This window comes from Papaver somniferum, chromosome 5 (genome assembly GCF_003573695.1).
Source record: "Papaver somniferum cultivar HN1 chromosome 5, ASM357369v1, whole genome shotgun sequence".
Classification (NCBI taxonomy): domain Eukaryota; kingdom Viridiplantae; phylum Streptophyta; class Magnoliopsida; order Ranunculales; family Papaveraceae; genus Papaver; species Papaver somniferum.
In genome coordinates, this window is record NC_039362.1 from 140,678,191 (window position 1) to 140,698,426 (window position 20,236).

The following is a 20,236-nucleotide window of genomic DNA, read 5'->3' on the forward strand; positions in this document are numbered from 1 at the left end:
CCTCGACTAAGCTCACCATTTCTCTTTTTCCTTTCTCTCTATATTTTCTCTTCTTATCGCCTCCCTTGCAGAGATTGGGGTTTAACCAGTTTCGATCTGTTAATTCAATCATATGATAAATCGATCAAAGAGACTAGAGATTAGAGTCTTACAACAGTTTCGATCTGTTATTTCAATTATATTTTTTTTTTCCATTTGGGGTTTTCATTAATCGTGTTAATTCAATCGTTTGTTTTCTTTTCATTAGGGTTTTTCATTTTAGGGGTTTTTTTATTTGATAAAGCTTATATGATTTCTTTTTCTGAAATCATTTTTAGAGTTTTATCTGTTGAAGAACTTGAGAGGTATTTACTTCATCATTTGTCAAATCAAATTTTAGGGTTTGAAAGATATATGGTTTGAAGGATATATACTAATCTGATTTTCTGATTTCATTTTAGGGTTTGAAAGATTGAATTTTAAGAACTAAAGTTGAAGGTATATGAATTGATTTGTTTAATTTCTATTTTAGGGTTTCAGTTAGTATGAATTGCATTGTTTAATTTTAGAGAGATGAAGTTAGGGTTTGGAAATTGATTGAAGGTTCAATTTTGTAATAGATGAGAAGAAATCAAAGACTGGGTTTGGTGGTTTGAGAGGTGAATCGATGTTTTGAACTTTGATTAGAGACAAGGAATTGTAAATTATTTTCTGGTTCTGAGTATAGATGATGGTGATTAAGATGAAATTGATGATTAGTGGTTGAAGTGATGGTTCAGAAGTTCAATTGAGGCATAACAAGGAATCATGATCAACTACTTCAATCTATCTAGGAATTTGATTTAAGGTAAACTGTCTTTACCTCATAGAAGCATGTTATGTTAGGTGACTAGTATCTGCAAGGCAGTAACTAGAAAATTAGAAAATGTGGACAAGCGGACACAATACACTTTATAAATGTGAAATATATTTATTATGAAGTAGCTGCTTTTCTCCAGATGGATACATGCTTCCATGTCTTATGAATACTTAGATGCCGACCACTCCGCATTTGAAGACTCGTCTTCCTATTAAAGTTGCTGCTAGCTTTGCAGCAGCACTGGTAGTGATTCTGCTCACCTTGTTCGGGCTAAATTTAAAAATTATGGTAAGGATTGTGGTCACCGGTTTAACCCAAAAAATTCTCATAAAATCTGTTATGGCTTGTTTCTGCTGGATATGAATTGTTTACGTACTTTGATAATCAATACGAATGCTAAATTTTATGTAGTAATGAAGCAGCAGTAGATTCATATCCTGCTACGAAATGCTACATTTAAACTTTACACTCTAGTGTTTGAGTAAGTAACGGATCAGCTAAGTTGATATATATTTGTATCTTAAAAAAATCAGTTAACAATATGTTACCCTGTGACGGTACTAATTTTTACTTTTTTAATAGAGACATATATCGCCATTATTCCCAGGGTGTACTATGCTAGGTTGTTGTTTGAGTCCAGTGATGCCGCACTTTAGTGCTTGAGTTTTTCTAATTCTTTTGCTTAAGTTCTTTTGAAGTTTTCATGTTTCAAAGTTTTTTGGTTTTGTTTTCCATTCCTTTTGATGTAGTTTGGGTGCCTCCTTTTTTTGAAGGGCTTGTAGAATAAAGGAGATGTTCCTTCTTTTCAGACAAGTTTGTGAAACCGTATGAGCAAGAAGCTCCTGCATTAATGAAGGTATTCCAAGGTAAGTTGAGTTGTCAGGTGCTATTTCTGAAATGAGGATTCGTTGAGATGAATACAGGGTATGTGTATTATCTGAACTTGGCGTTCTTGTGTGTGTTTTCTTTCTGCCATTTGTTTGATTGCTGGCTTTTCTTTATGAATTTTTAGGTGATAATAATTTTACGGAAACTTGCTACTTTTCTCGTTTGGCCTAAATGTTTATAATGTGCACGACCATTTTAAAAAATTTGTATGGATTAAGCTGTCTGAGTTCATAAGTTTCTAATATTTTAATTGCTGGAACAAAAATTCATTCTAGAAAAATACAACTACATAAAAGCGATCGCACAAGAATTCTGTTAAGCTAGGATTTTTTTTCTTTCTTTTTTTGCATCTTTAAAAGCGATACAATCATATTTAAAAGGACATGAACCAGAATAAGTAGGTCGACCTATGCAAATTGAGCTGAAATTGTTACTCAAGCAATTCCTAATTACATATGGTACTCATGATTCTGGTAGCATTGCCAGATCTTGTGATCTCCTTTTGGTGTTCAATTCAGGTTTGTAGAATGAAGGAAATAAATGTTACTTCGTCGTTGATGAGTCCTATTTGCAGGGTTTAATGCTTCATATATCTGGCAAGTTTAGCTCCATTGGTTCTCTTTCTAACTGCATTACACATTAAATTTTTGGTGCAGGATTGGATCACTTATTCTTGGAGATGAATTCTATTTTTACATGGTCTAAGTAAGTGGTCGGGCTTCTGGAATCTCAACAGAATTTTCCATTTGCACATTAACAGATGGCAAAGTTCGGACCAGTCAATTGAGGCAACATTAGGAGAAGGATTTTCTTGTAACTTGTAAGCATTTCAGTTGTATTCACTACGTTATCGTTGTACACCCACAATTTTCTTTTATCTTATTTTCACTTGGATTTCAGGGTAGGTGGTAACCGTTCGGTGAAGATTGTTCAGAGACACCACTTTACGTCTCACTTTAAATGTATGGCAGTTGTGTCTCGTATTCAAGATAATCTTTTTTTTCTTTTGTGAAGGTGGTAGTTCTTCCTTTCATCTGTTTTTCTTATTTTATCTATGGACTCCTTTTTCTGTGTATTGTAATGCTTGCTATCAATTTCGATCATGAGCTTGAACTTGGTGGGGGTAAGCTTGTAGTTGAGTTTAAGGAGAAGTAACAATTTTGGTGCATACTTTGCAGGGCCAACATGATGAGCTTGAAGCGAAGCTTTTTGAGGAGAGGGCTACTCTTGAAGCTAAATACCAGAAGCTTTATGAAACACTTTTCCCCAAGGTATTTTTTGTGTTCTTTTATTTAGCAAGTTTGAATTCATATATAAATTTATGTCTCCCTTATTAGTTTCCTATAGAGTTTATGGTCGTGAACACTGCACCATAGGCCTAAATTCCAAGATATGGATCTTGTCTGTTACTGCTTAGGTGGACTTAAAACCTTGGTAAGCTTTAGGCCCCTAAACCATATAGGAAACTGTCCGTCGCCCAGAAGCCTGTAATTATCTTGGTAATGTTTAGTAGCAATAAAGTAATTAAGAACCATCTTTTTTCCTTTATATGTTTTATTAGTTCAGTTTGAAATTATATCTTACTTTCTTCTCTGCAGAGAAAGGAGTACCACAATAATAGCATAAATCATGGGCTTGTTCTTTATTACAAAACCACAGTAAGTATTTCTCATTGTTCTTCTCCCCAATTTATATTTTTTTGAAGTTTTGTCTGCTTTTAACATAGGTTGGTATATATGCTTATGAAGTTTAAACTTAGCAGATACTTTTCATCTATAACTTTATGCATGGATTTCTGACTTGATGTCTTAAAATTTGCATCTTCAAGTTGGTCTAATTGTTGTTATGCTTGAAGGCTTACTCCAGATTTTCTTATTTAAGTCCTTAGCTGGCGTAACAGCCTCGGTATGTATAATAATTCTGAAAAACCATAGATGAGATAACTATCATAGCTTATCGGTTCAATTGATTGAAGCTGCAAGTTTTGAGTAACTTTCTGCAGTATCTACTTATAGTGATTTTCAAGTGAGAATGAAATGAACTTAGGAACTGAAGTAGGTTTCCATGTATTCCCTAATGTAGTAGTTTCTACGAAGTGGAATGAACTTAGGAACTTAAGTAGGTTTCTACGATATGAACAAGAACTTAATGTGGTATGATCCTCCACTTCTCTTACTTGCAGCAGTAACCTCATAACTTAAGGATGATTTTTCTGCGCATACTTCCATCTAAGTATATGTTTTTTGTGTTTGCAGTTTCATTCGATGATGCTCTGCTGCGACAAGTTTGGAGCAAAAAGGTTGGAGAACAAGGCAGACATTAGGTTGCCGTAAGTTTCTATGTACATTCTAAGTTAGATAAATTTTTGAACATAGGAATTTCTATGAACTGATACTTAGAAGAATTTGTATACATCCCCTAGTATTTGATACTTAGAAGAATTTAAGTTCTTTTTTGTATGAATCCTTTGTATGAATCCATTTGAATGTGATAAGAATTGATTGAATGGAGATGAATTTGATTGAAGAAAATATTGTTGATTGTGAAGGATAAATGGAAGGTGTATGCAGGTGGTTATTTGGAATTCCGGCGTATTCCAGCCGAGAATGAGCTGCCGGTCAACCTTGACCTGGTCAAAATTAGTCATTGCCGACTCATTCTGACCAGATCAAGGTTGACCGGCAGTAATTTTTTTACAGTTACAAAAAAATCATAACGGCTTCAGCTTGTTACAACGTCCTGTTACTAAATAAATTCGTAACGGCTGGCGCATGTTACGACAGTGCCACGTAGTAACGGCTTTAAGCTGTTACAAGGGCCGTTATAAAAAAAAATCGTAACGGCTAGTGGGCCGTTACGAAAAAATTGTAGCACCCCTTTTCGTAACGGTCTGGCTCTGTTACAACCCCGTTTTGTAACGCTCAAAAACCGTTACGATTCGGAAAAAATGGTGTAGTGAACTAAACCTATAGTTCACCTAGTTCCCTCAGTATCCCTGCGCCTCCAACTTGCAATAAGTCACGCACTTGAAACAATTCCTTTGGTTCGTATGCCAAACAGTAAAGGAACAACAAATATGTTCGGTAAAAGCTCTTTTTAAACAACGTGATATGAGTTTGACAAAAGGCTCTTCCGTTTAACCAATAAACTCCTTTGTCGGGTTCTAGATCAATCTATTCAACAACAACTACCAAAGTAATTGTTTAGACTATGCAATCAATACTATGAATCACAAAGAAATGTATTGATGCCGATCTACGCAACTAATCAATCCAATCCATCAAAAGATAAACCAATTATAGTTGGATCCCCAGCCGATCAAGTTTTGTGCACACCAAAGATTATGAACTCAAATAAGAAATCTTCTTTGTCTTCAAATCTTCTTAGATCTTCAATAAACACCTGCACACAAACAACTTGAATCTCTTGTGATTAATCACACACGGAATGGAGTCTGTTAACGATGGATTATCGCAAGACGTCTTTAGATCTACAAACAGTCTAAAGATCCCCGTCGATACTTCGATCTAGTTTGAGTGAATCTTATATCAGAAGAGAAGATTCTCAAGCATAAAAAAACTAGGTAAAATCAAAGTTCAACAACCGTTAGTCAATCAAATCAATCGAAAACTAATAATAAACTGCAATTATTTAGTTTCCCACCAACGATACTCGTAGAGCTTCTCAATCCCCAAGAAGTCTTTAAAACGAGCGGTCGTAAGAGATTTTTCCTAATTAGGGTATTTTCCTCTCCGAATAGAAGGATCCACCAGTAAAAACATAACTAGGTATTTTTGCTGGCTCTGAGGATTAGTTTGCTCGAAATGCAAACTCCAATATTTTTAGACCAAGGAAGTTTGGACACCAAGGAATTCCCAAAACCGAATATTCTCAAAGATATGCAATAAAGCCAAAATCATTTTTCATAATTCCTGGAAATGCTCTGTCCAAATATTGACCTAAATCTCAGTGGAAATGCTCTGTGCAAATATTGACCGAAAATCCAGATGATACAAGATATAGCGACACAAAGACTTCAATGATATGCATATAACTCCTAATAATTAAAATCATTCGCTCGAGGTTTTAAAAAGTGAAAACGTGGAGAGAAGCGCTCTCATACCACAGTGTAAAGAGCTGCGAACGTGTATAGCGAAAGCGAGCTTTTTAAGATATATAATAATATATAATAAGAAGTTGTCAATATGATAACAAACTTTTTGTATATTGTTTCAGTTAATGTGTTGCTGAAGTTTTTATGTATTACAAATTTTAATAAAAAAATGTTTATGAGTTGTTAAACTTTTTTTATGTATTAGAAATCTTTAAAAAAAAAACTGTTTAGGACAGATTCAGGTTCACGGTAGTTTATTTTTAAAAACTCAACTATAAAATATGCAAAATTGACAAAAATAAGTAATATGTTTAATACTTGTCGGTTTCGTACCAAATCGAATTGGCCAATGGTAATGTTTGGTTTTGATATCATGAAAACCAAGATCTTCGGTTTCGATTATGTTGGCTCAATAATCGAGCCGAACCATACCACTGCTAAGTCGGACCGATAACTCCAACTTTGGAGCTTGGAGTTAAGACTTCAATCTAACAAATGTCAACTGACTCATTTCTACTTAAATGTCATGGGAGTATTTTTCCACATCTTCTACTCCTCAAGTCCAGAAAAATCTTAACCATCTAAAAATCATGCATTACTTTCACTTGTGTGTAAAATTAGCTGACATCATAATCATCAGTAAGGTTATCTTTCTTTCTTCTTATTCGGTATGATCAGAAGAATTCCAGTTCCACTACGCATGTGATCGGAAGATTCCACTTCCACGGTTAGTTTAGGACATATTAATGTTCAATATTATTTATTTTTGAAAATCTAACTATGGGTTATGCAAAACCAACTGGAAAATAAGTAATATGTTTAATATTGTCGATTTATCAAGCCTTCCTATCTTTATACACCGAATTGGCTAATGATAATGCTTGGTTTTGAAATCGCGAAAACCGAAATTTTCGGTTCCGATTCTGATTGGCTCAATAACCGAGCCGAACCATATCATTGTGCAGTCGTATCAATAACTTCAACTTTTGGAGCTTGGAGTTAAGACTTTAAATCCTCGATCTAACAAAAGTCAACTGATTGATTTGAGACACTACGGTTATTTCTTGGTTTCTGTTACTACTAGTTGGGTCGCTGTTACCTTGATTGCATTAGAAAATCTAAAATTTAAAAAACTCATGTTCATGTTATTTATATGTTATGATGAACATCGGGTTGGATTCTACACAGTCAATACCGTGTGCATTGACACATATTGATTTTGTTTATAAAATCAATTTGGCCCAAGATATTTGGTCACCTCTTTTACGAGAGAGAAGGTCTTCTGAATTTGTTTTTAGATATATAAAGATATATTTGATAGGCAAAATTTGGTGGAGATATTACAAATTGTGACTGTTTTAAAATTTTGAAAAAATTATGTAAGGTATCCGATTTCATAAATCGGTTCTCTCATTCATATGCACTAAAGTTAGCCTCTTTCCTGGTTTTCTAAATCGATTAAGACTTTGGAGCGTGGAGTCCAGACTTCAATCTAACAAATGTCAACCGACTCATTTCTCCTTAAATGTTGGGTCATGGGAGTATTTGTCAATTACCTTCTACTCCCGTGTCCAGAAAAATCTCAACCGTCTAAAAATCATGCATCCCTTTCACTCGTGTGTAAAATCAGCTGACATCAAAATCATCAGTGAGTTTTATCTTTTTTTCTTCCTTCTTCTTCGATGTGATCAGAATTCCACTTCCAACTTCTCGCAGATAGTAAAAAGTTCCAAAATGATTCCACCAACTCCAAGAAGGAAGAAATGGACAGAAGAAGAAGAACGAACCCTAATTAACAAATACGGTGAGATGCTGCACAATGGAACTCTCTCAAAGATGAAAACTAGAGAGAAAAAATTCAGACCAATTGCAGCTCAGGTAAATTCTCTACACCATTGTCTAGATCCTATTACTTTCCCATGGCAATGGTCATGGAAAGATACATCTACTAAAGTTCAGAACATGAGACATCAATATCTTCTTGTTAAACAGAAAATCAAAAAACCCAGAGAAGAGATTATTGATACTGCTAATAATCATAATCATAATGAAGAAGTAGATGATGAGATTTTGGATATTGAGGAGTTTGATTGGGGTGAGGGTTTAACTCACTGGCCTAATTTTCTTAGGTATAAAAATGTATTTGGTGATGTTGCCTTAGGAGGATTTAGTGGTCATCAGAATAATAATAATAATATTGTTGGAAATGAATTGATGATTCGAGTAGAAAATGGAAGGAATTATAGTAGATCTATTGTTGATGTATCAAGATTTGGGAATTTGGGGGAAGATGGATTTGGGGTTGGGATTGATGATGTTGGGGAAAATGGGGTTTTAGGATTAGGGTTAGGAGGATTCGATTACGATGGAGAGGAAGGGGACGGGCGTAATGATATGAATGGTAATGTGAAGGAGAATGGTGGTGGTGATAGATATGAGTATGAAGAATTTGGTTACATGAGTAGAAAAAAGAGGAAGAAATTGAAAGGAACTGATAAAAAGATTTGGGGTTTTCTGAATAGTCAATTTGTGAAATTGAGAGAAAGAGAAGCACCGTATGAAGACCGTGAAGCTGAGAGAGAGCGGGAGAGACAGAGGAGGGAACAAATTAGGTTAGAGCATGAGCAGGAGCGAGATAGGAGGTTGATGGAGAGGGAGAGGGAGAAGGAGAGGGAAGACAGAGAGAGGAGTAGAGAGAAGATGAGAAGGGAGAGGATTCGTGAATGGGAAGCGATGGAAAATGAGAGTATTGAAAGAGAAAGGAGAAGGAGAGAGGAAGAATTGGTAATGGAGAGAGAATGGGAGGAGAGGATGCAAAGAAGGAGATTGGATTGGAAAAAGAGAATGGATGGCATGTTAACTCAGCACAGAATTGCGATGGATCAAATGCAAACAAGAATTCTTCATGATCAACAGACGGTTACCAATCAATTGCTTGGAATACTATCGCACTGGACTGGTCATTCTCATGGACTTCCTGATCATACAGGATCCGGAAACGCTTATCTATCACAAATGATACAGAATTTGCACCCTGTTAATGGAATTGTTCATGGTGAAAATAGGGTTGAGGTTGATAATCAAGATGACCAATATATAGTTGATGGGTGACCTGGGTTCTATAATGGATTACGTAGATTGGACATATGAAGCTCATGGAGTTGTGAGGGGCAGCGACTTTGTGTATGACTGCATGCATCTGTTGGAGCTGTATTAACTTCGGTTATGTATGCTAATCTGGTTAGTCTGAAATTTCTTTTACATGGGTTTCTTCATCTTATTAGTGTTTAGATTTTGGCTGTAAATGTATTTATATGATGAATGCTACATCAGATTGATGATGACAGACCAATCACTTTAACTATCTGTTCTTTCATCGATTTTTCCATTACAACGCATTTAGCTTTATATGAAATATAGAGCCATGTAATTAAAGTAATGTAAACATGTTAAGTTCCGCAAATTTGAATATCGATTGTCGAGTAAACTTGTTTAGTTACTTCATTCTATTATTCATAAATATCGGCCATCAAAATGTTTCTATTTGCATGCTACAAACATTCAAGTCAAGATATTGTCCACGAGTCAAAAGTTTTGAAAGACAGAGGAATCACTTCATTAGAAGAAAAAAGAGAAGATGAATACACAAAGTACAGCTAAGCACTTCTGTAGTTCATAGTTTATTAATATCTCTGGAGTAACATAATTTCCTATGCCAATGGAGATTGTCGATACTTGATAGGTATGTTTGTTGAATAACTCCCAAGGGTCGTTGATATTTAGTGATGAGCAATATAACCTGATGTCTCTTGGAAGAGTTTTGGTGCAATGTTTTGTTAAAAATGCGAGTACTCATGTTATGTAGTTTATGGAGAACCAAACCAACTTAACTGATTTACTTTTATACCTCTTGACACTTTAAAACTAGTTAGATTGAAATCAATTACGTTAATTTCAGTCACTGGTGTTTGAAAACCCCTACACCACTGAGATTTACTAGGGAGAGACTATACTGACACATGTTAACCTCAAGTGACTCATTTCGGGTGATATCACCTCTCTGAGAAAAAGACTGTAGTGGATGTAAACACGTAATTAGCGAAATAGATGGAAGGTATGCTATGGCATTCTCTGGGAAGAGAAACTGCAGAGTATAAAGAGTTATCTCAGAGTTTACATCTGTAATTCTTAACACAGACTATGTATTTTGTTGTAAATGAGGTGGAAGAATTCTATCTCCTGCACTGTTTACTTTGCTTACAAGATGGACATGGAGTTTCATAAATTCCGATTGACATTGAAGAACGATGAAAATAATTGGTGCACATCAGGACATGGTAAACAAATCTATATTTCCCTTTCATCCTTCTCTAAGTCACTTTTAAAGATGAACGGTTCTTATGTTTGTTGTTTATACTCACAATTAAGTTGGTGCTGTGCTATATCTTTTGCTTTTTTACATGACTAAATGTTCGTTCACTTCTGTCCTTTAGTTATTCACTTGGTCCTTACCAGGAACGTAATCAGAACATAGGATAACTTTCAAAATTTCCTTGTTTCCTAGAGTGATAGAAACACACTTGGTTGCAGACTAGTAGCATAAAATTTACTCTGGTGGTCCTTTATACATGTGGATCCTACATTGGTATGCTAATAGTTGTATATTCTGCAAGCATGTCTCTTCCTCATGGCTTTTAATATAGATCCAGAGTTCAATTTTGACGATCTACCCACCCAGTAATATTAGTTGCTATTGAATCCTGGAAATGTTGATTATCGTGCTAAGTTATTCCAAAATCCAATGAATGTTTTGTAGGTACAAAGCACTTGTCACCTTGGATATGCAGTTTCCCATGTCCACCACCTTGTGGAGTTACAAATATTTTGAATATGAGAACCGTGGAGAATTTGAAGAGTCTGTTTCATATCATCAAAGGAAGGCAAAAAGGTAACTATCTCTGGGCTGAAACCTTTTCTAATATCAGTGTGATAGCAAACCTTGCAGCTAGGCATATAAAATAGAACGAAGTTGGTTCCTACCTCAGTTTTTATGCAAAATCGTGTTACTTGCCAAACTGCCAATCTGTTCAGACCAAACAGTTCCTCTGAGACTCAAGTGAACCACGGACTGCGCATTCATTTGCGGTCTGGCACAATGAGTTGGCTTATGGCCTACTTCAGTTTCTACTAATGTCATTAGTACTCCAAATGTCATGCACTGCCACCTCTTTCCAACTATCTAGTTTCAACCTTGGGCTCTTCAGAATCTAACTAGCTAAAGAGATCATTATCATGCATAAATGTCTGTAGCTCATACTATTCATGTTACTAAGTACTAGTACGATTGTGTAAAGCCTTCAGTCAAGCCACCTATTAAGCAACTCTATCCATAGCTTGGCTCTTTCAGATTAATTGATTAGGGCGGTATCCATATGTATGGTCTACATATTGATCATATGCAAAGTTAAGCGATTAAAAGTATCCTCTACAACTACAAAGTGTTAAACTGAATGATAACAATGCTATCTACCCCATACTGTATATCTTCGTTTCATTCCCCACACTGTTACTGAAACTATTTATTCTTTTGTGTTCTTTATTTTTCCAAATCCCTTAAATAGTAAATACATATCACAACTTGACTTGGCTTTGGATCACAGAACAGGTAACTTTGAATTTAGTGAACCTCTCTAGTATATTGCGTATTTGCGGAATCTATGTCTGATCTTATAACTTTCATGGTTAGAATCTATTCTCAGATTTCTGCCTGCCTTTAGTCAACCTTTTTTTACCATAAAGATACAGATACTAAGTAAAATATCTGGTAAATTAATGCCTAAGAGCATCCACGATGCTAAAACCTGAATTAGCTAAATGGCAAGCTAAATCTGGGTTTGAGTTTTGTCAGACAGGCTTAAAAAGTGTGCCCGGTATCATTGTCATTTTGAAACCGTGCTCGACTCCAGGGTTCACTTTGATAATAAGCCTGGTGGTAGGTTCAGTTTTAAGCCTGGGCCATTATTTAGTAAAACTGTAAAAGTAAAATCCTTCATAAAAACTTTGAAGGATAAACAAGCTAGCTCATCCTCAAGAAATGACAGTACATTTCCTTGGAAAAACCTCTAGAAGATAAAGAACCTTGCTCCAAAACTCCACATCTATATACGGAGGGTCCTACATGAAGGTCTGGCCATTTTCAAGAACTTGCGCAAGTATGCGCGAGAGATTAGTCAAGACTGCAAAATGTGTAATGGAGCTGCTGAAGACCTGGAGCATTTATTCCTCAACTGTTCTATGGCAGTGGCTGCATTTTTTGGATCTCAGTCTGGATGTAGAACTGAAGTGTACAGAGGTCTTTCTGGATGTAGAACTGAAGTGTACAGGGGTCTTTCTTTTGCGCAGGCGATTGCAGAACGGCTGGAGAAGAAAGGAGATTATGAAGTCTTCAGAATGGGCAGTTGCGTGTTGTGGGCTATATGGAAAGTCAGAAATGAGAAGATATTCAATAGTAAAAATCAAATCATTACTGGTATCACCAAGGAAGCTAATTACTGGTACGACTACTTTATTCCTCTGTTGCCTGAAGAGGAAACTGAAACCCTCCCAATCCAACAAAAAACAGCTGCTAAATGGCAACCACGCGAGGTGAATTGGATCAAACTCAAAATTGATGCTGCCATGGTTAATTATGATGCGGGGTTCGGCTGTGGTTGCAAGATACTCTCATGCAAAACTCCAACATGGTGGGACTAATAGTCATTATGTTCTATGCCCTCTGGAAGCTGAACCTAGAACAGTTGTGTTGGCAACTGAATTTGGTCGATTACTTAAGCTAAAAAGAGAAATTATAGAGAATGATGCTGAAAGGCTCACCAAGATGCTGAAGGATGAGACTGGAGCAGTCCCTTGGAGCATCAAGCAAAACCAATGTGAAGAGTCTGGATGAAGTCAAGTTCGAGTTTAACAAAAGAGATGGGAATGCTGTATACCATGCTCTGGCAACATATGCCTTATCAAACCACTCTATGATCTGGTGGTTATCTTTCTAATCCCACCTCTTGTACCTCGAGTTGTGCGTAGCTGAGAGTAGGTGTTCTTCCCCCTTTCTGAGAACTAACTTAGTTCTGTGTTCTGTTTTGTCTAGGGAAAAAATTAAAAAAAAAAATAGGTTGGGAAGGTTAAGTTTGTCTTTTCCGTGTTTCAAATAAATCTTTCACTAGACTATCTAAACCGGAAGTGAGTTGGACTGGTGAGTCCAAAGTGGTCTCCCACCAAACCGTGTTTTTTTCCCTATATATCTTTCCAGTATGGTTGTAGTTCATTTTCAACAATTCATTTAAGTCATTATCGTCAACATAAAACTAAATGTAAAAGATGAAATTCTAGTCTTCTTTCGTAGAAGAAGAAGAAGACTAAAGCTCTTTATCATGCAATAGCCACTAAAAATATCCCCTTTCTCCTGTTCTGACTCATTCTCTTATTCATTTGTTGTTCATTTCTTCATTAAGGAACTCAAGGGAGGTGGAGGATGACTAATACAATATATTTCACAAGCCTTCGGTATGACGATCAGGTCGAACAAGGAACGGAAGTTTTTGCTGATCGTGATAGTGAAAACAGTGGGGAGGAACAATCTGGAGCTGATTTGGCAGTGTGTACTGGAAATATTTATAATGGATTGTTGGAAAAGGTGTCTATCCGACCTGCTATCAAAATTAACTGTTTTTGTTCTCACTCTGACGATGAAAAAGAGGATCTTCAGAAGAGGGATACATTACATGTTCCTTCTACGATTACTGTTGTTAGTGAAAACTCACCTGCTTCCGAACCCGGATGGCCAGTTTGGCTCTCATCTGTTGCTTGTGATGTGACTGAAGGTTGGGATCCACTACAAGCAGATAATTTCGAGAAGCTCGACAAGGTTCCCTCTCTCTCTCTCTCTGACACACACACAAGATATATGTGTTTGTGTCTTCCACATTTTTTTTTTTTTGTGATATTTCACGCTTAGGGTTTGGTTTTCTACTTATCTAGATTGGGGATGGACTTCGAAGCACTGTATACAAAGCTAAAGACCTGTTGACGGGAAATTTTGTCGCAATAAAGAAGGTTCGATGTGATTTTATGGATCCTGCCAGTGTGATGTGTATGGCCAAGGAGATTCTTGTCTTGCGCAAATTGGATCATCCTAATGTTATGAAATTGGAAGGTTTGATTACTTCGAAGATGTCTCCGTCTTTGTACCTTGTGTTTGAATACATGGAACATGATTTGGCTAGTCTATCTGCAATTGGAATCTGCTTTTCCGAGGATCAAGTAACATTCTCTTAGTTTCATCTTTTTTAATTTTGTCTTTTAACTTTTAAGTAAATGGATTGATTGGCTGAAGTTTGTTCTTGCATGGGTAGGTAAAGTCTCACATGTATCAACTGTTGTCAGGGCTTGACTACTGCCACCACCATGGTGTGGTTCACTGTAACATTAATGGGTCGCACCTCCTCATCAACAATAATAGTTCCATGCTTAAGATTGCTGGTTTCGGATCAGCCTCAACCTTGTTATTTGATCAGAAATCCATGACTATTCCGCCTGGCAGATTAGTGTATAAAGCGCCAGAGATTTTTTATGGGGGAAATTATGGTATAGGTGTAGACTTATGGAGTGCAGGTTGCCTATTATCTGCATTTATGTGCGATAAGCCTGTTATGGCTGCACAAACAGAGGTAAACCTCCTTCTCTGTCTTTATGTTTTAGAAATCTTGGAATTGTTCTTCTTGTTTTGCTTGTAATTTTTTTTTTCCCAGAATAGGATGTTATAATAGCTGAGTACAACAATGATCTTATTAAAGCATGTATACGTAAACTGAATACTTTTATATCCGCTAGCGGCAGGAAAATAGCTAATGTATTTTTACATTTCATACACTTGAAGTTTGGACACCACCTAAAAGTGCATAGCTAATATGGCAATTTACATATGATCCATTTAGATGGAGCAACGGCTTATGATTTTCAAGATATGTGGAATCACTTCTGAAGAAGACTGGAGAAGGAAACTTGTAAGATACAAAAACAGCATGAAAGAGACATTCAAAGAATTCCCACGAATCACACCATCATTACTAGCGCTACTTGAAACTCTGCTTGCTACTGACCCAGCTGAACGTGAAACTGCCAATGCTGCCTTGATGAGCGAAGTAATTTTCATATCCTTCTTTCTCTTTTTCTTTCTTACACGTGTGTATGTGGCAAACAGTCCCCGTGACTAAGTCATCGTATTATGCAGTTCTTCACCACAGGACCATATCTTTGCCATGGTTCAAGCTTTCCTAAGTACCCTCCTAAAGAAGAGTTGGTTGATCTGAAAAAGAAGAAAGTCAGGTCTGTGGATAATAACTTTTTATCCGAGTGTAGCTAACTTTAGATCTCAAATCTGTTGCTTGCATACCATATAATTTCTTCACTTGATTTTCTTATGTATAGGAGGCTTCAGCATTCTGTTCGAAGTTCCAGCTGTGATAGTGTGAGAAAAACACGTGCGTATGATCGATCTATAAGGTCAGACCGTCGCAAGGTATGCCATCTAAAATGCATTTTTAACCATCACTATATTCTTTTGGTGCAGTGCATATTCAGGTTTGTATGTCATACTTACATGTGAACTACCTCTTAATGCAGTTTACATCTTCATCTGAGTTCCTTCCTCCAAATCCACTGACTCCAACTGCGGGTGTACCAGTTAAATGTGCCAGGTATCTAGATCCTGAATGACTGATTGCATGTTGTTGTTCTCTAAGACAGTTAATCTTTACTCCATGATGAAAATCATCCTCACTGATTACTATGCCTAGTACAGAGCCTCTTGTATTGCATCACAGTCATAGGCAAATTATTTAGTTCAGCATTCAAGATAGCAAGCTACTTCTTTCTGATTTTTTAAACTGTTTCTATTTTGTTTATCTACTCCTATCCATGCTTTTGTAGGAGGGGTGTGAATTACATTGATGGTTCCTAAAAAGTATATCATGTCTTCCAAGTAAGTCCACGGAACGCAAAAAAAAACGTCACATTTCTTTTCAACGTCTCTGTTTATGGTTGTGTGTGCCCGCGCAAGCATGCACACACGTGACTAGATGAAATAAAAAGATAAAACTTCCATTGTAAATAACAAGCAGACACTTGAGTAGAATTTTCAAAGTTTCCATTATAGATATTTACTCGGTTCTTTTGAATTCAGCAATACTTGTTTGTGTATCCGATTACTATCACAAGATACTGATATACTTCCATGGTTGGCAAACGCCTCTCTGATGTCCAACTTTTGATGCAGTCTGCTGTGCACGGCATAGGACTCGAGCAGTCTGCTGTCTGCATATGTTACACTTTTTCCCTCTTTCCAAGCGCTACCAACTTTTGCACCCAAATGCCGAAAATAATGTGAAAGCAATACAAGATCAAAGTTGTCAGGAAACTTTGAACCTCCCCACATTTCATCTTGCAATAACTTCATAAAAGGAAAAAAAAAATGATGGGTCCTCATGTTGTGAGATAGCTTTTGCTAGTGTGACTTTTGAGTTGCTTTATGGCTCATTGCCTTCCACATACTGGAAATGTGGCCCGAAATCAGGCTTGACTTCCCATGTCTCTTAAACGTGACAGTGTGCACAGCGAAATAAAAAATAACAATTGTCTCTCTTTTAAGTCAATGTGATGATAGGTGGTGCAAATTCTGCAAGGATATATCAATCGACAGAGTTATGAAGACCTTCCCGACTTTTCACCTCTTTGCCATTCCAAATTCATCTGGCAGTGAGTATAAACCTATACCTCATGGCTCTTAGAAACTGACCAATTGCCATCCGACCCAGGTGTTGAAGCTATCGAGTGAAGTAAATAGTTGAATACTTTTGTAAGGGTTGCATAACAACCGCGCATGGTACAGACCCGGGTTTGATTCCCGGCTGGTGCATTTTCCTTTTTTTTTCGCTGTTTCTTTTCTTTCGTTCCCACTCTTTCTCAACTCCATATAGTCTTGCACACTTTCTCTCTCTGTCACTCTAGTTTCGAAATTCAGAAAGAAGAAGAAAGAACATTAAAAATGGATTCAGAGGAAAAGATCACCGAGACTTCATCATCTCCGACGAAACGGATTGTAATCCCCACACTTGTTTTAGGTTTATTCCGATGATCTCTTTGTTTTCAGTTCATTTTACATTTTTGGGATCTTTATTTTAAAAACCCTAGATTTCATTTTTTATTTGTAGGAGCAATTGGGGGAGCATTTGGATTGGTAAGTAAACACAGAAGAGTTCTTGGTGTTGGTAGAAGTGGTGCAACATATGCTACTAATGCTGCTATTGTTACCGGATCTTATTGTGGTAAGCAACACTAAACTTTCTTTCTCTTCTTATTCTCAATTTCTTACATTTCATATAATTTTTATTTATTTTTTAATTTATCGTGTGCATATTGAGATTACAGAGATTTCGTGTTTTATTTCTGTGATAATACCTAATATTGATGTTACTGATAATCTAATAAGACTAGGGTTTACCTTTAAGAGGACAAATAGTGGAATTTTAAGGGATTGAGTTGGAATTTCTTCTTCTTTGGGAAATGAAATCTATGATGTTGTTGAGAGTATGTTGTAATACTATAAGTAGGGCCTTTGAGAAAAGACTGTTTATCTTTTTTTCGGTGAGCAGAAATGAGCTTACTGAAGAACATTTTAGCTAAGCTCTTTACTTAATTTAGTTTTCTAAATATTTGACTGACACCTGATCATTTTGTTCGGGATGCATATGACCTCCATTTTTTTCACTGAGGTGTCAAGAGGAACATTGGTGGTTTTTGCAGAGAAACTTACAGAAAATTTCAAGAGACACTAACACTTTTTTAATTTACATAGCTGCGCTCTATAGATTTGTATTAAAATTCTTTTCCTGGCAAGTCTGAAAGGAAGAGCATATGCTCCCACATAACCAAATGGATAAGTTAAGTGTTGTCTGTAAGACGTGTTTCACCCTGTCAGGACAACTACTGATGGATTACTCCTCCAAATTAGTTCGCAATTTCGTGTCCAACTCTGGAAGTTATGCATAGTCATTAAATAACACATGTGAATAATAGACTCATCTTGTGACTATCACTTCTTAATCGACCTTAGACATTATAAAAAAAGGAACAATTTGTAAGCCTGTCTTTTAATATGTCGCTTCAGCTTTCTAGTATTATAGGACACAAGCCTGCAGGTCACGGAAGGAAGCCCTAATTTGAAATCCTCATATGAGTATGTCATGCAATCCAACCTTGATCTGTGAGGTAATCCAAACTCTTAAAATTGGTGCAAGAAGGAGAGGGCACTTTTAGTACTGGGAAACATACTAAAGGACCTACTTTGGCGTATCTTTGATTTGTTAGTTAGAGTCCGTAACCCTTCAGTGCAAATAATTTAATATGCAGTTAGCGTTGGATGGTTCTGGTGTTCCAAAAATTTCATCCCGTGTTTTTTATTTTTCGTACTATGACTACCGAAACTGTTCACTATGTATATATACACAATTCACAGTGCATGTATTGTTGCGTTGAGCATCTTAAAGATGTTGCTTCAGAGTGCAACCACTTGTCCTTTACATCGTTATGTAGGCTGAAAACCAACTACAGGAATTTTAATGTCATATTTGTTGAAACGAATTAAGCCCCTGCATTCAAGTATTGTGCTTTATAAGCTAAACCATGTTTCAGTAAATCGAATTGAGTTCTACTTATCGACATTTTTTGTCCTCATTTCCATTATTCTCGTTGACTTAACAGGAGCACGTGAATTTGTAACGGCGGCTCGAAATTCAGAATCTGGTGATCTGATAAATTCTGCACTTGGAGGGTTTGGTGCTGGTGCTATTCTTGGTAGACTTCAAGGTTGATTTTCCCGATTCTCTGTTTCATGTGCAAGTATTTATATTACCATAAAATAGTAGTTGCCGTTAAATTTAAGCAGCTGTCTAACATGGTCCTCTCGCAGTCTCATTTAAATCGTCTCTATCTTCAATAGAGAAAACTAAGGATATAAAAAGCAGTAACATTGGAATACTGACATCTCTCTTATTTTAGGTGGTCCACTCGGTGCAATCAAATACTCGATGATGTTTGCTGTGGTAGGTACTACAGCAGATTATGCCATTCCTCGATTGAGGCATCTCTTGGAGACAAAGAAAGAGTCTCTATTGGGGGACAGTCAGAATCCTGATAAGAATTGGTTGAAATTGCCAGAGTGGTCGCCCATTCAAATACTAGATGAGGAAGCTCTTGCTGCAAAACAGGCTCGTGAGCAACAGCTTTATGGCCAAACTGCCCCAGTTAGTATACATGAGAAAGAAAATTGACTATTCTTAGCTTAGCATATACATAGAACAATTTTGAGCTACATTTTGTATATCCAGGCTCTGGATCCCAACCAAGATCATGTAATCTTTCTTTTTGGCATGTTTTTCTTGTTCAACCTCTAACAAAAATGCAAACCAGTTGGATTGTATATTATTCGCTGAAATAATTCGATTTTGTTGCTCTTTATGATACTGAATGCAAAAAACCTCGAAATCTGTCAAATAAAGAGATAAAGATCAGTGTTTCAGGGAATCATGTTCAAAATGGGCAGTTGAATCTCTACTGTAATAATTTGATGTTTTTGAGTTTCGTAATATCATAGTCCAATAACATTTTACTGAACTTCTCAATTAAAACCCGAACTAGAATGAAACCCATTTTATTATATATTGCAAACAAGTCTTACATGTTACTACATCCAGATTGCAGACACTAAAGCATACTATAAAAAAGATGTAGAGATGGGGGTTTCGAATCATGCGCCCTTCACGATAGGCACCGCAGATGGCAGTGATGGTGAACGTACAACATCATTACCATTAGCAGAGGCATCACAGTATCCATGTAGTATATCCCCTTCCTCTTGAGTGAACCCTAGTGAGCCAAGCATAGCAGGCCAACAGCTGTTTTGGATTACAAGAATTGCTCGACAGCAACTGTTACCTAAATGCGTCTCACCATTAAGAAAGAATAGCATAACCTCTCCGGTACATGCTTGAAGCTCCACTAACGAGTCCCAACATTCTGAGTATGATCCAGTAGATTGAAGTCTAGCAGGCAAGGATATTGGTGATCCTGCAGGAACATGCACCAAAGGTCTTGCTAGTGCAGTAGTGCTAATATTATCCATTGCGCTCAATGCTACTGCAATCAACATTGTCAGCCCAAACAAAAACTTAGAAGAAGTGAAATAAGCTGAAGCCATTGTATGCGCAGGTGTAGAGAAGTGGAGAGATAGATGAAGGTATGAGTATGGGAATTGGGTGAATTCTATTTATATAGGCTGAAGAGGT

At 36.6% G+C, this 20,236-nt stretch overlaps 4 protein-coding genes across 6 annotated transcripts; 3 read left to right on the forward strand and 1 right to left on the reverse strand.

The window, feature by feature from the left end:
* Positions 1-7,420: 7,420 nt before the first annotated feature.
* LOC113282954 (SAFB-like transcription modulator) lies at positions 7,421-9,208 on the forward strand. Its single transcript, XM_026532066.1, has 2 exons — positions 7,421-7,718; positions 7,833-9,208. The coding sequence occupies exons 1-2, from the start codon at positions 7,440-7,442 to the stop codon at positions 8,949-8,951; spliced, it is 1,398 nt and encodes a 465-aa protein (XP_026387851.1). The 5' UTR covers positions 7,421-7,439; the 3' UTR covers positions 8,952-9,208.
* An 837-nt stretch (positions 9,209-10,045) lies between these two features.
* On the forward strand, positions 10,046-16,354 carry LOC113282953 (probable serine/threonine-protein kinase At1g54610). 2 transcript variants are annotated; one of them, XM_026532065.1, is made up of 11 exons: positions 10,046-10,177; positions 10,657-10,788; positions 13,349-13,761; positions 13,875-14,156; positions 14,249-14,563; positions 14,831-15,037; positions 15,127-15,221; positions 15,324-15,414; positions 15,519-15,592; positions 15,825-15,876; positions 16,171-16,354. In XM_026532065.1, the coding sequence occupies exons 1-10, from the start codon at positions 10,057-10,059 to the stop codon at positions 15,853-15,855; spliced, it is 1,761 nt and encodes a 586-aa protein (XP_026387850.1). In that variant the 5' UTR covers positions 10,046-10,056; the 3' UTR covers positions 15,856-15,876; positions 16,171-16,354. The 2 variants fall into 2 exon arrangements, with proteins under 2 accessions (XP_026387850.1, XP_026387848.1); XM_026532063.1 differs by lacking the exon at positions 16,171-16,354 and having other exon boundaries at positions 15,825-16,076.
* Positions 16,355-16,625: 271 nt separating this feature from the next.
* Positions 16,626-19,580, forward strand: LOC113282955. Of its 2 annotated transcripts, XR_003327259.1 has the most exons (5): positions 16,626-17,014; positions 17,105-17,218; positions 18,654-18,758; positions 18,951-19,305; positions 19,423-19,580. XR_003327259.1 is itself a non-coding variant. In XM_026532067.1 (4 exons), exons 1-4 carry the CDS (start codon positions 16,939-16,941, stop codon positions 19,220-19,222), a joined length of 567 nt encoding a protein of 188 aa, XP_026387852.1. In that variant the 5' UTR covers positions 16,627-16,938; the 3' UTR covers positions 19,223-19,412. The 2 variants fall into 2 exon arrangements, 1 of the variants encoding a protein (XP_026387852.1); XM_026532067.1 differs by lacking the exon at positions 19,423-19,580 and having other exon boundaries at positions 16,627-17,014; positions 18,951-19,412.
* A 118-nt stretch (positions 19,581-19,698) lies between these two features.
* LOC113279721 (egg cell-secreted protein 1.4-like) lies at positions 19,699-20,148 on the reverse strand. Its single transcript, XM_026528391.1, has one exon. The coding sequence runs from the start codon at positions 20,146-20,148 to the stop codon at positions 19,699-19,701; it is 450 nt and encodes a 149-aa protein (XP_026384176.1).
* Between the last annotated feature and the right edge of the window lie 88 nt (positions 20,149-20,236).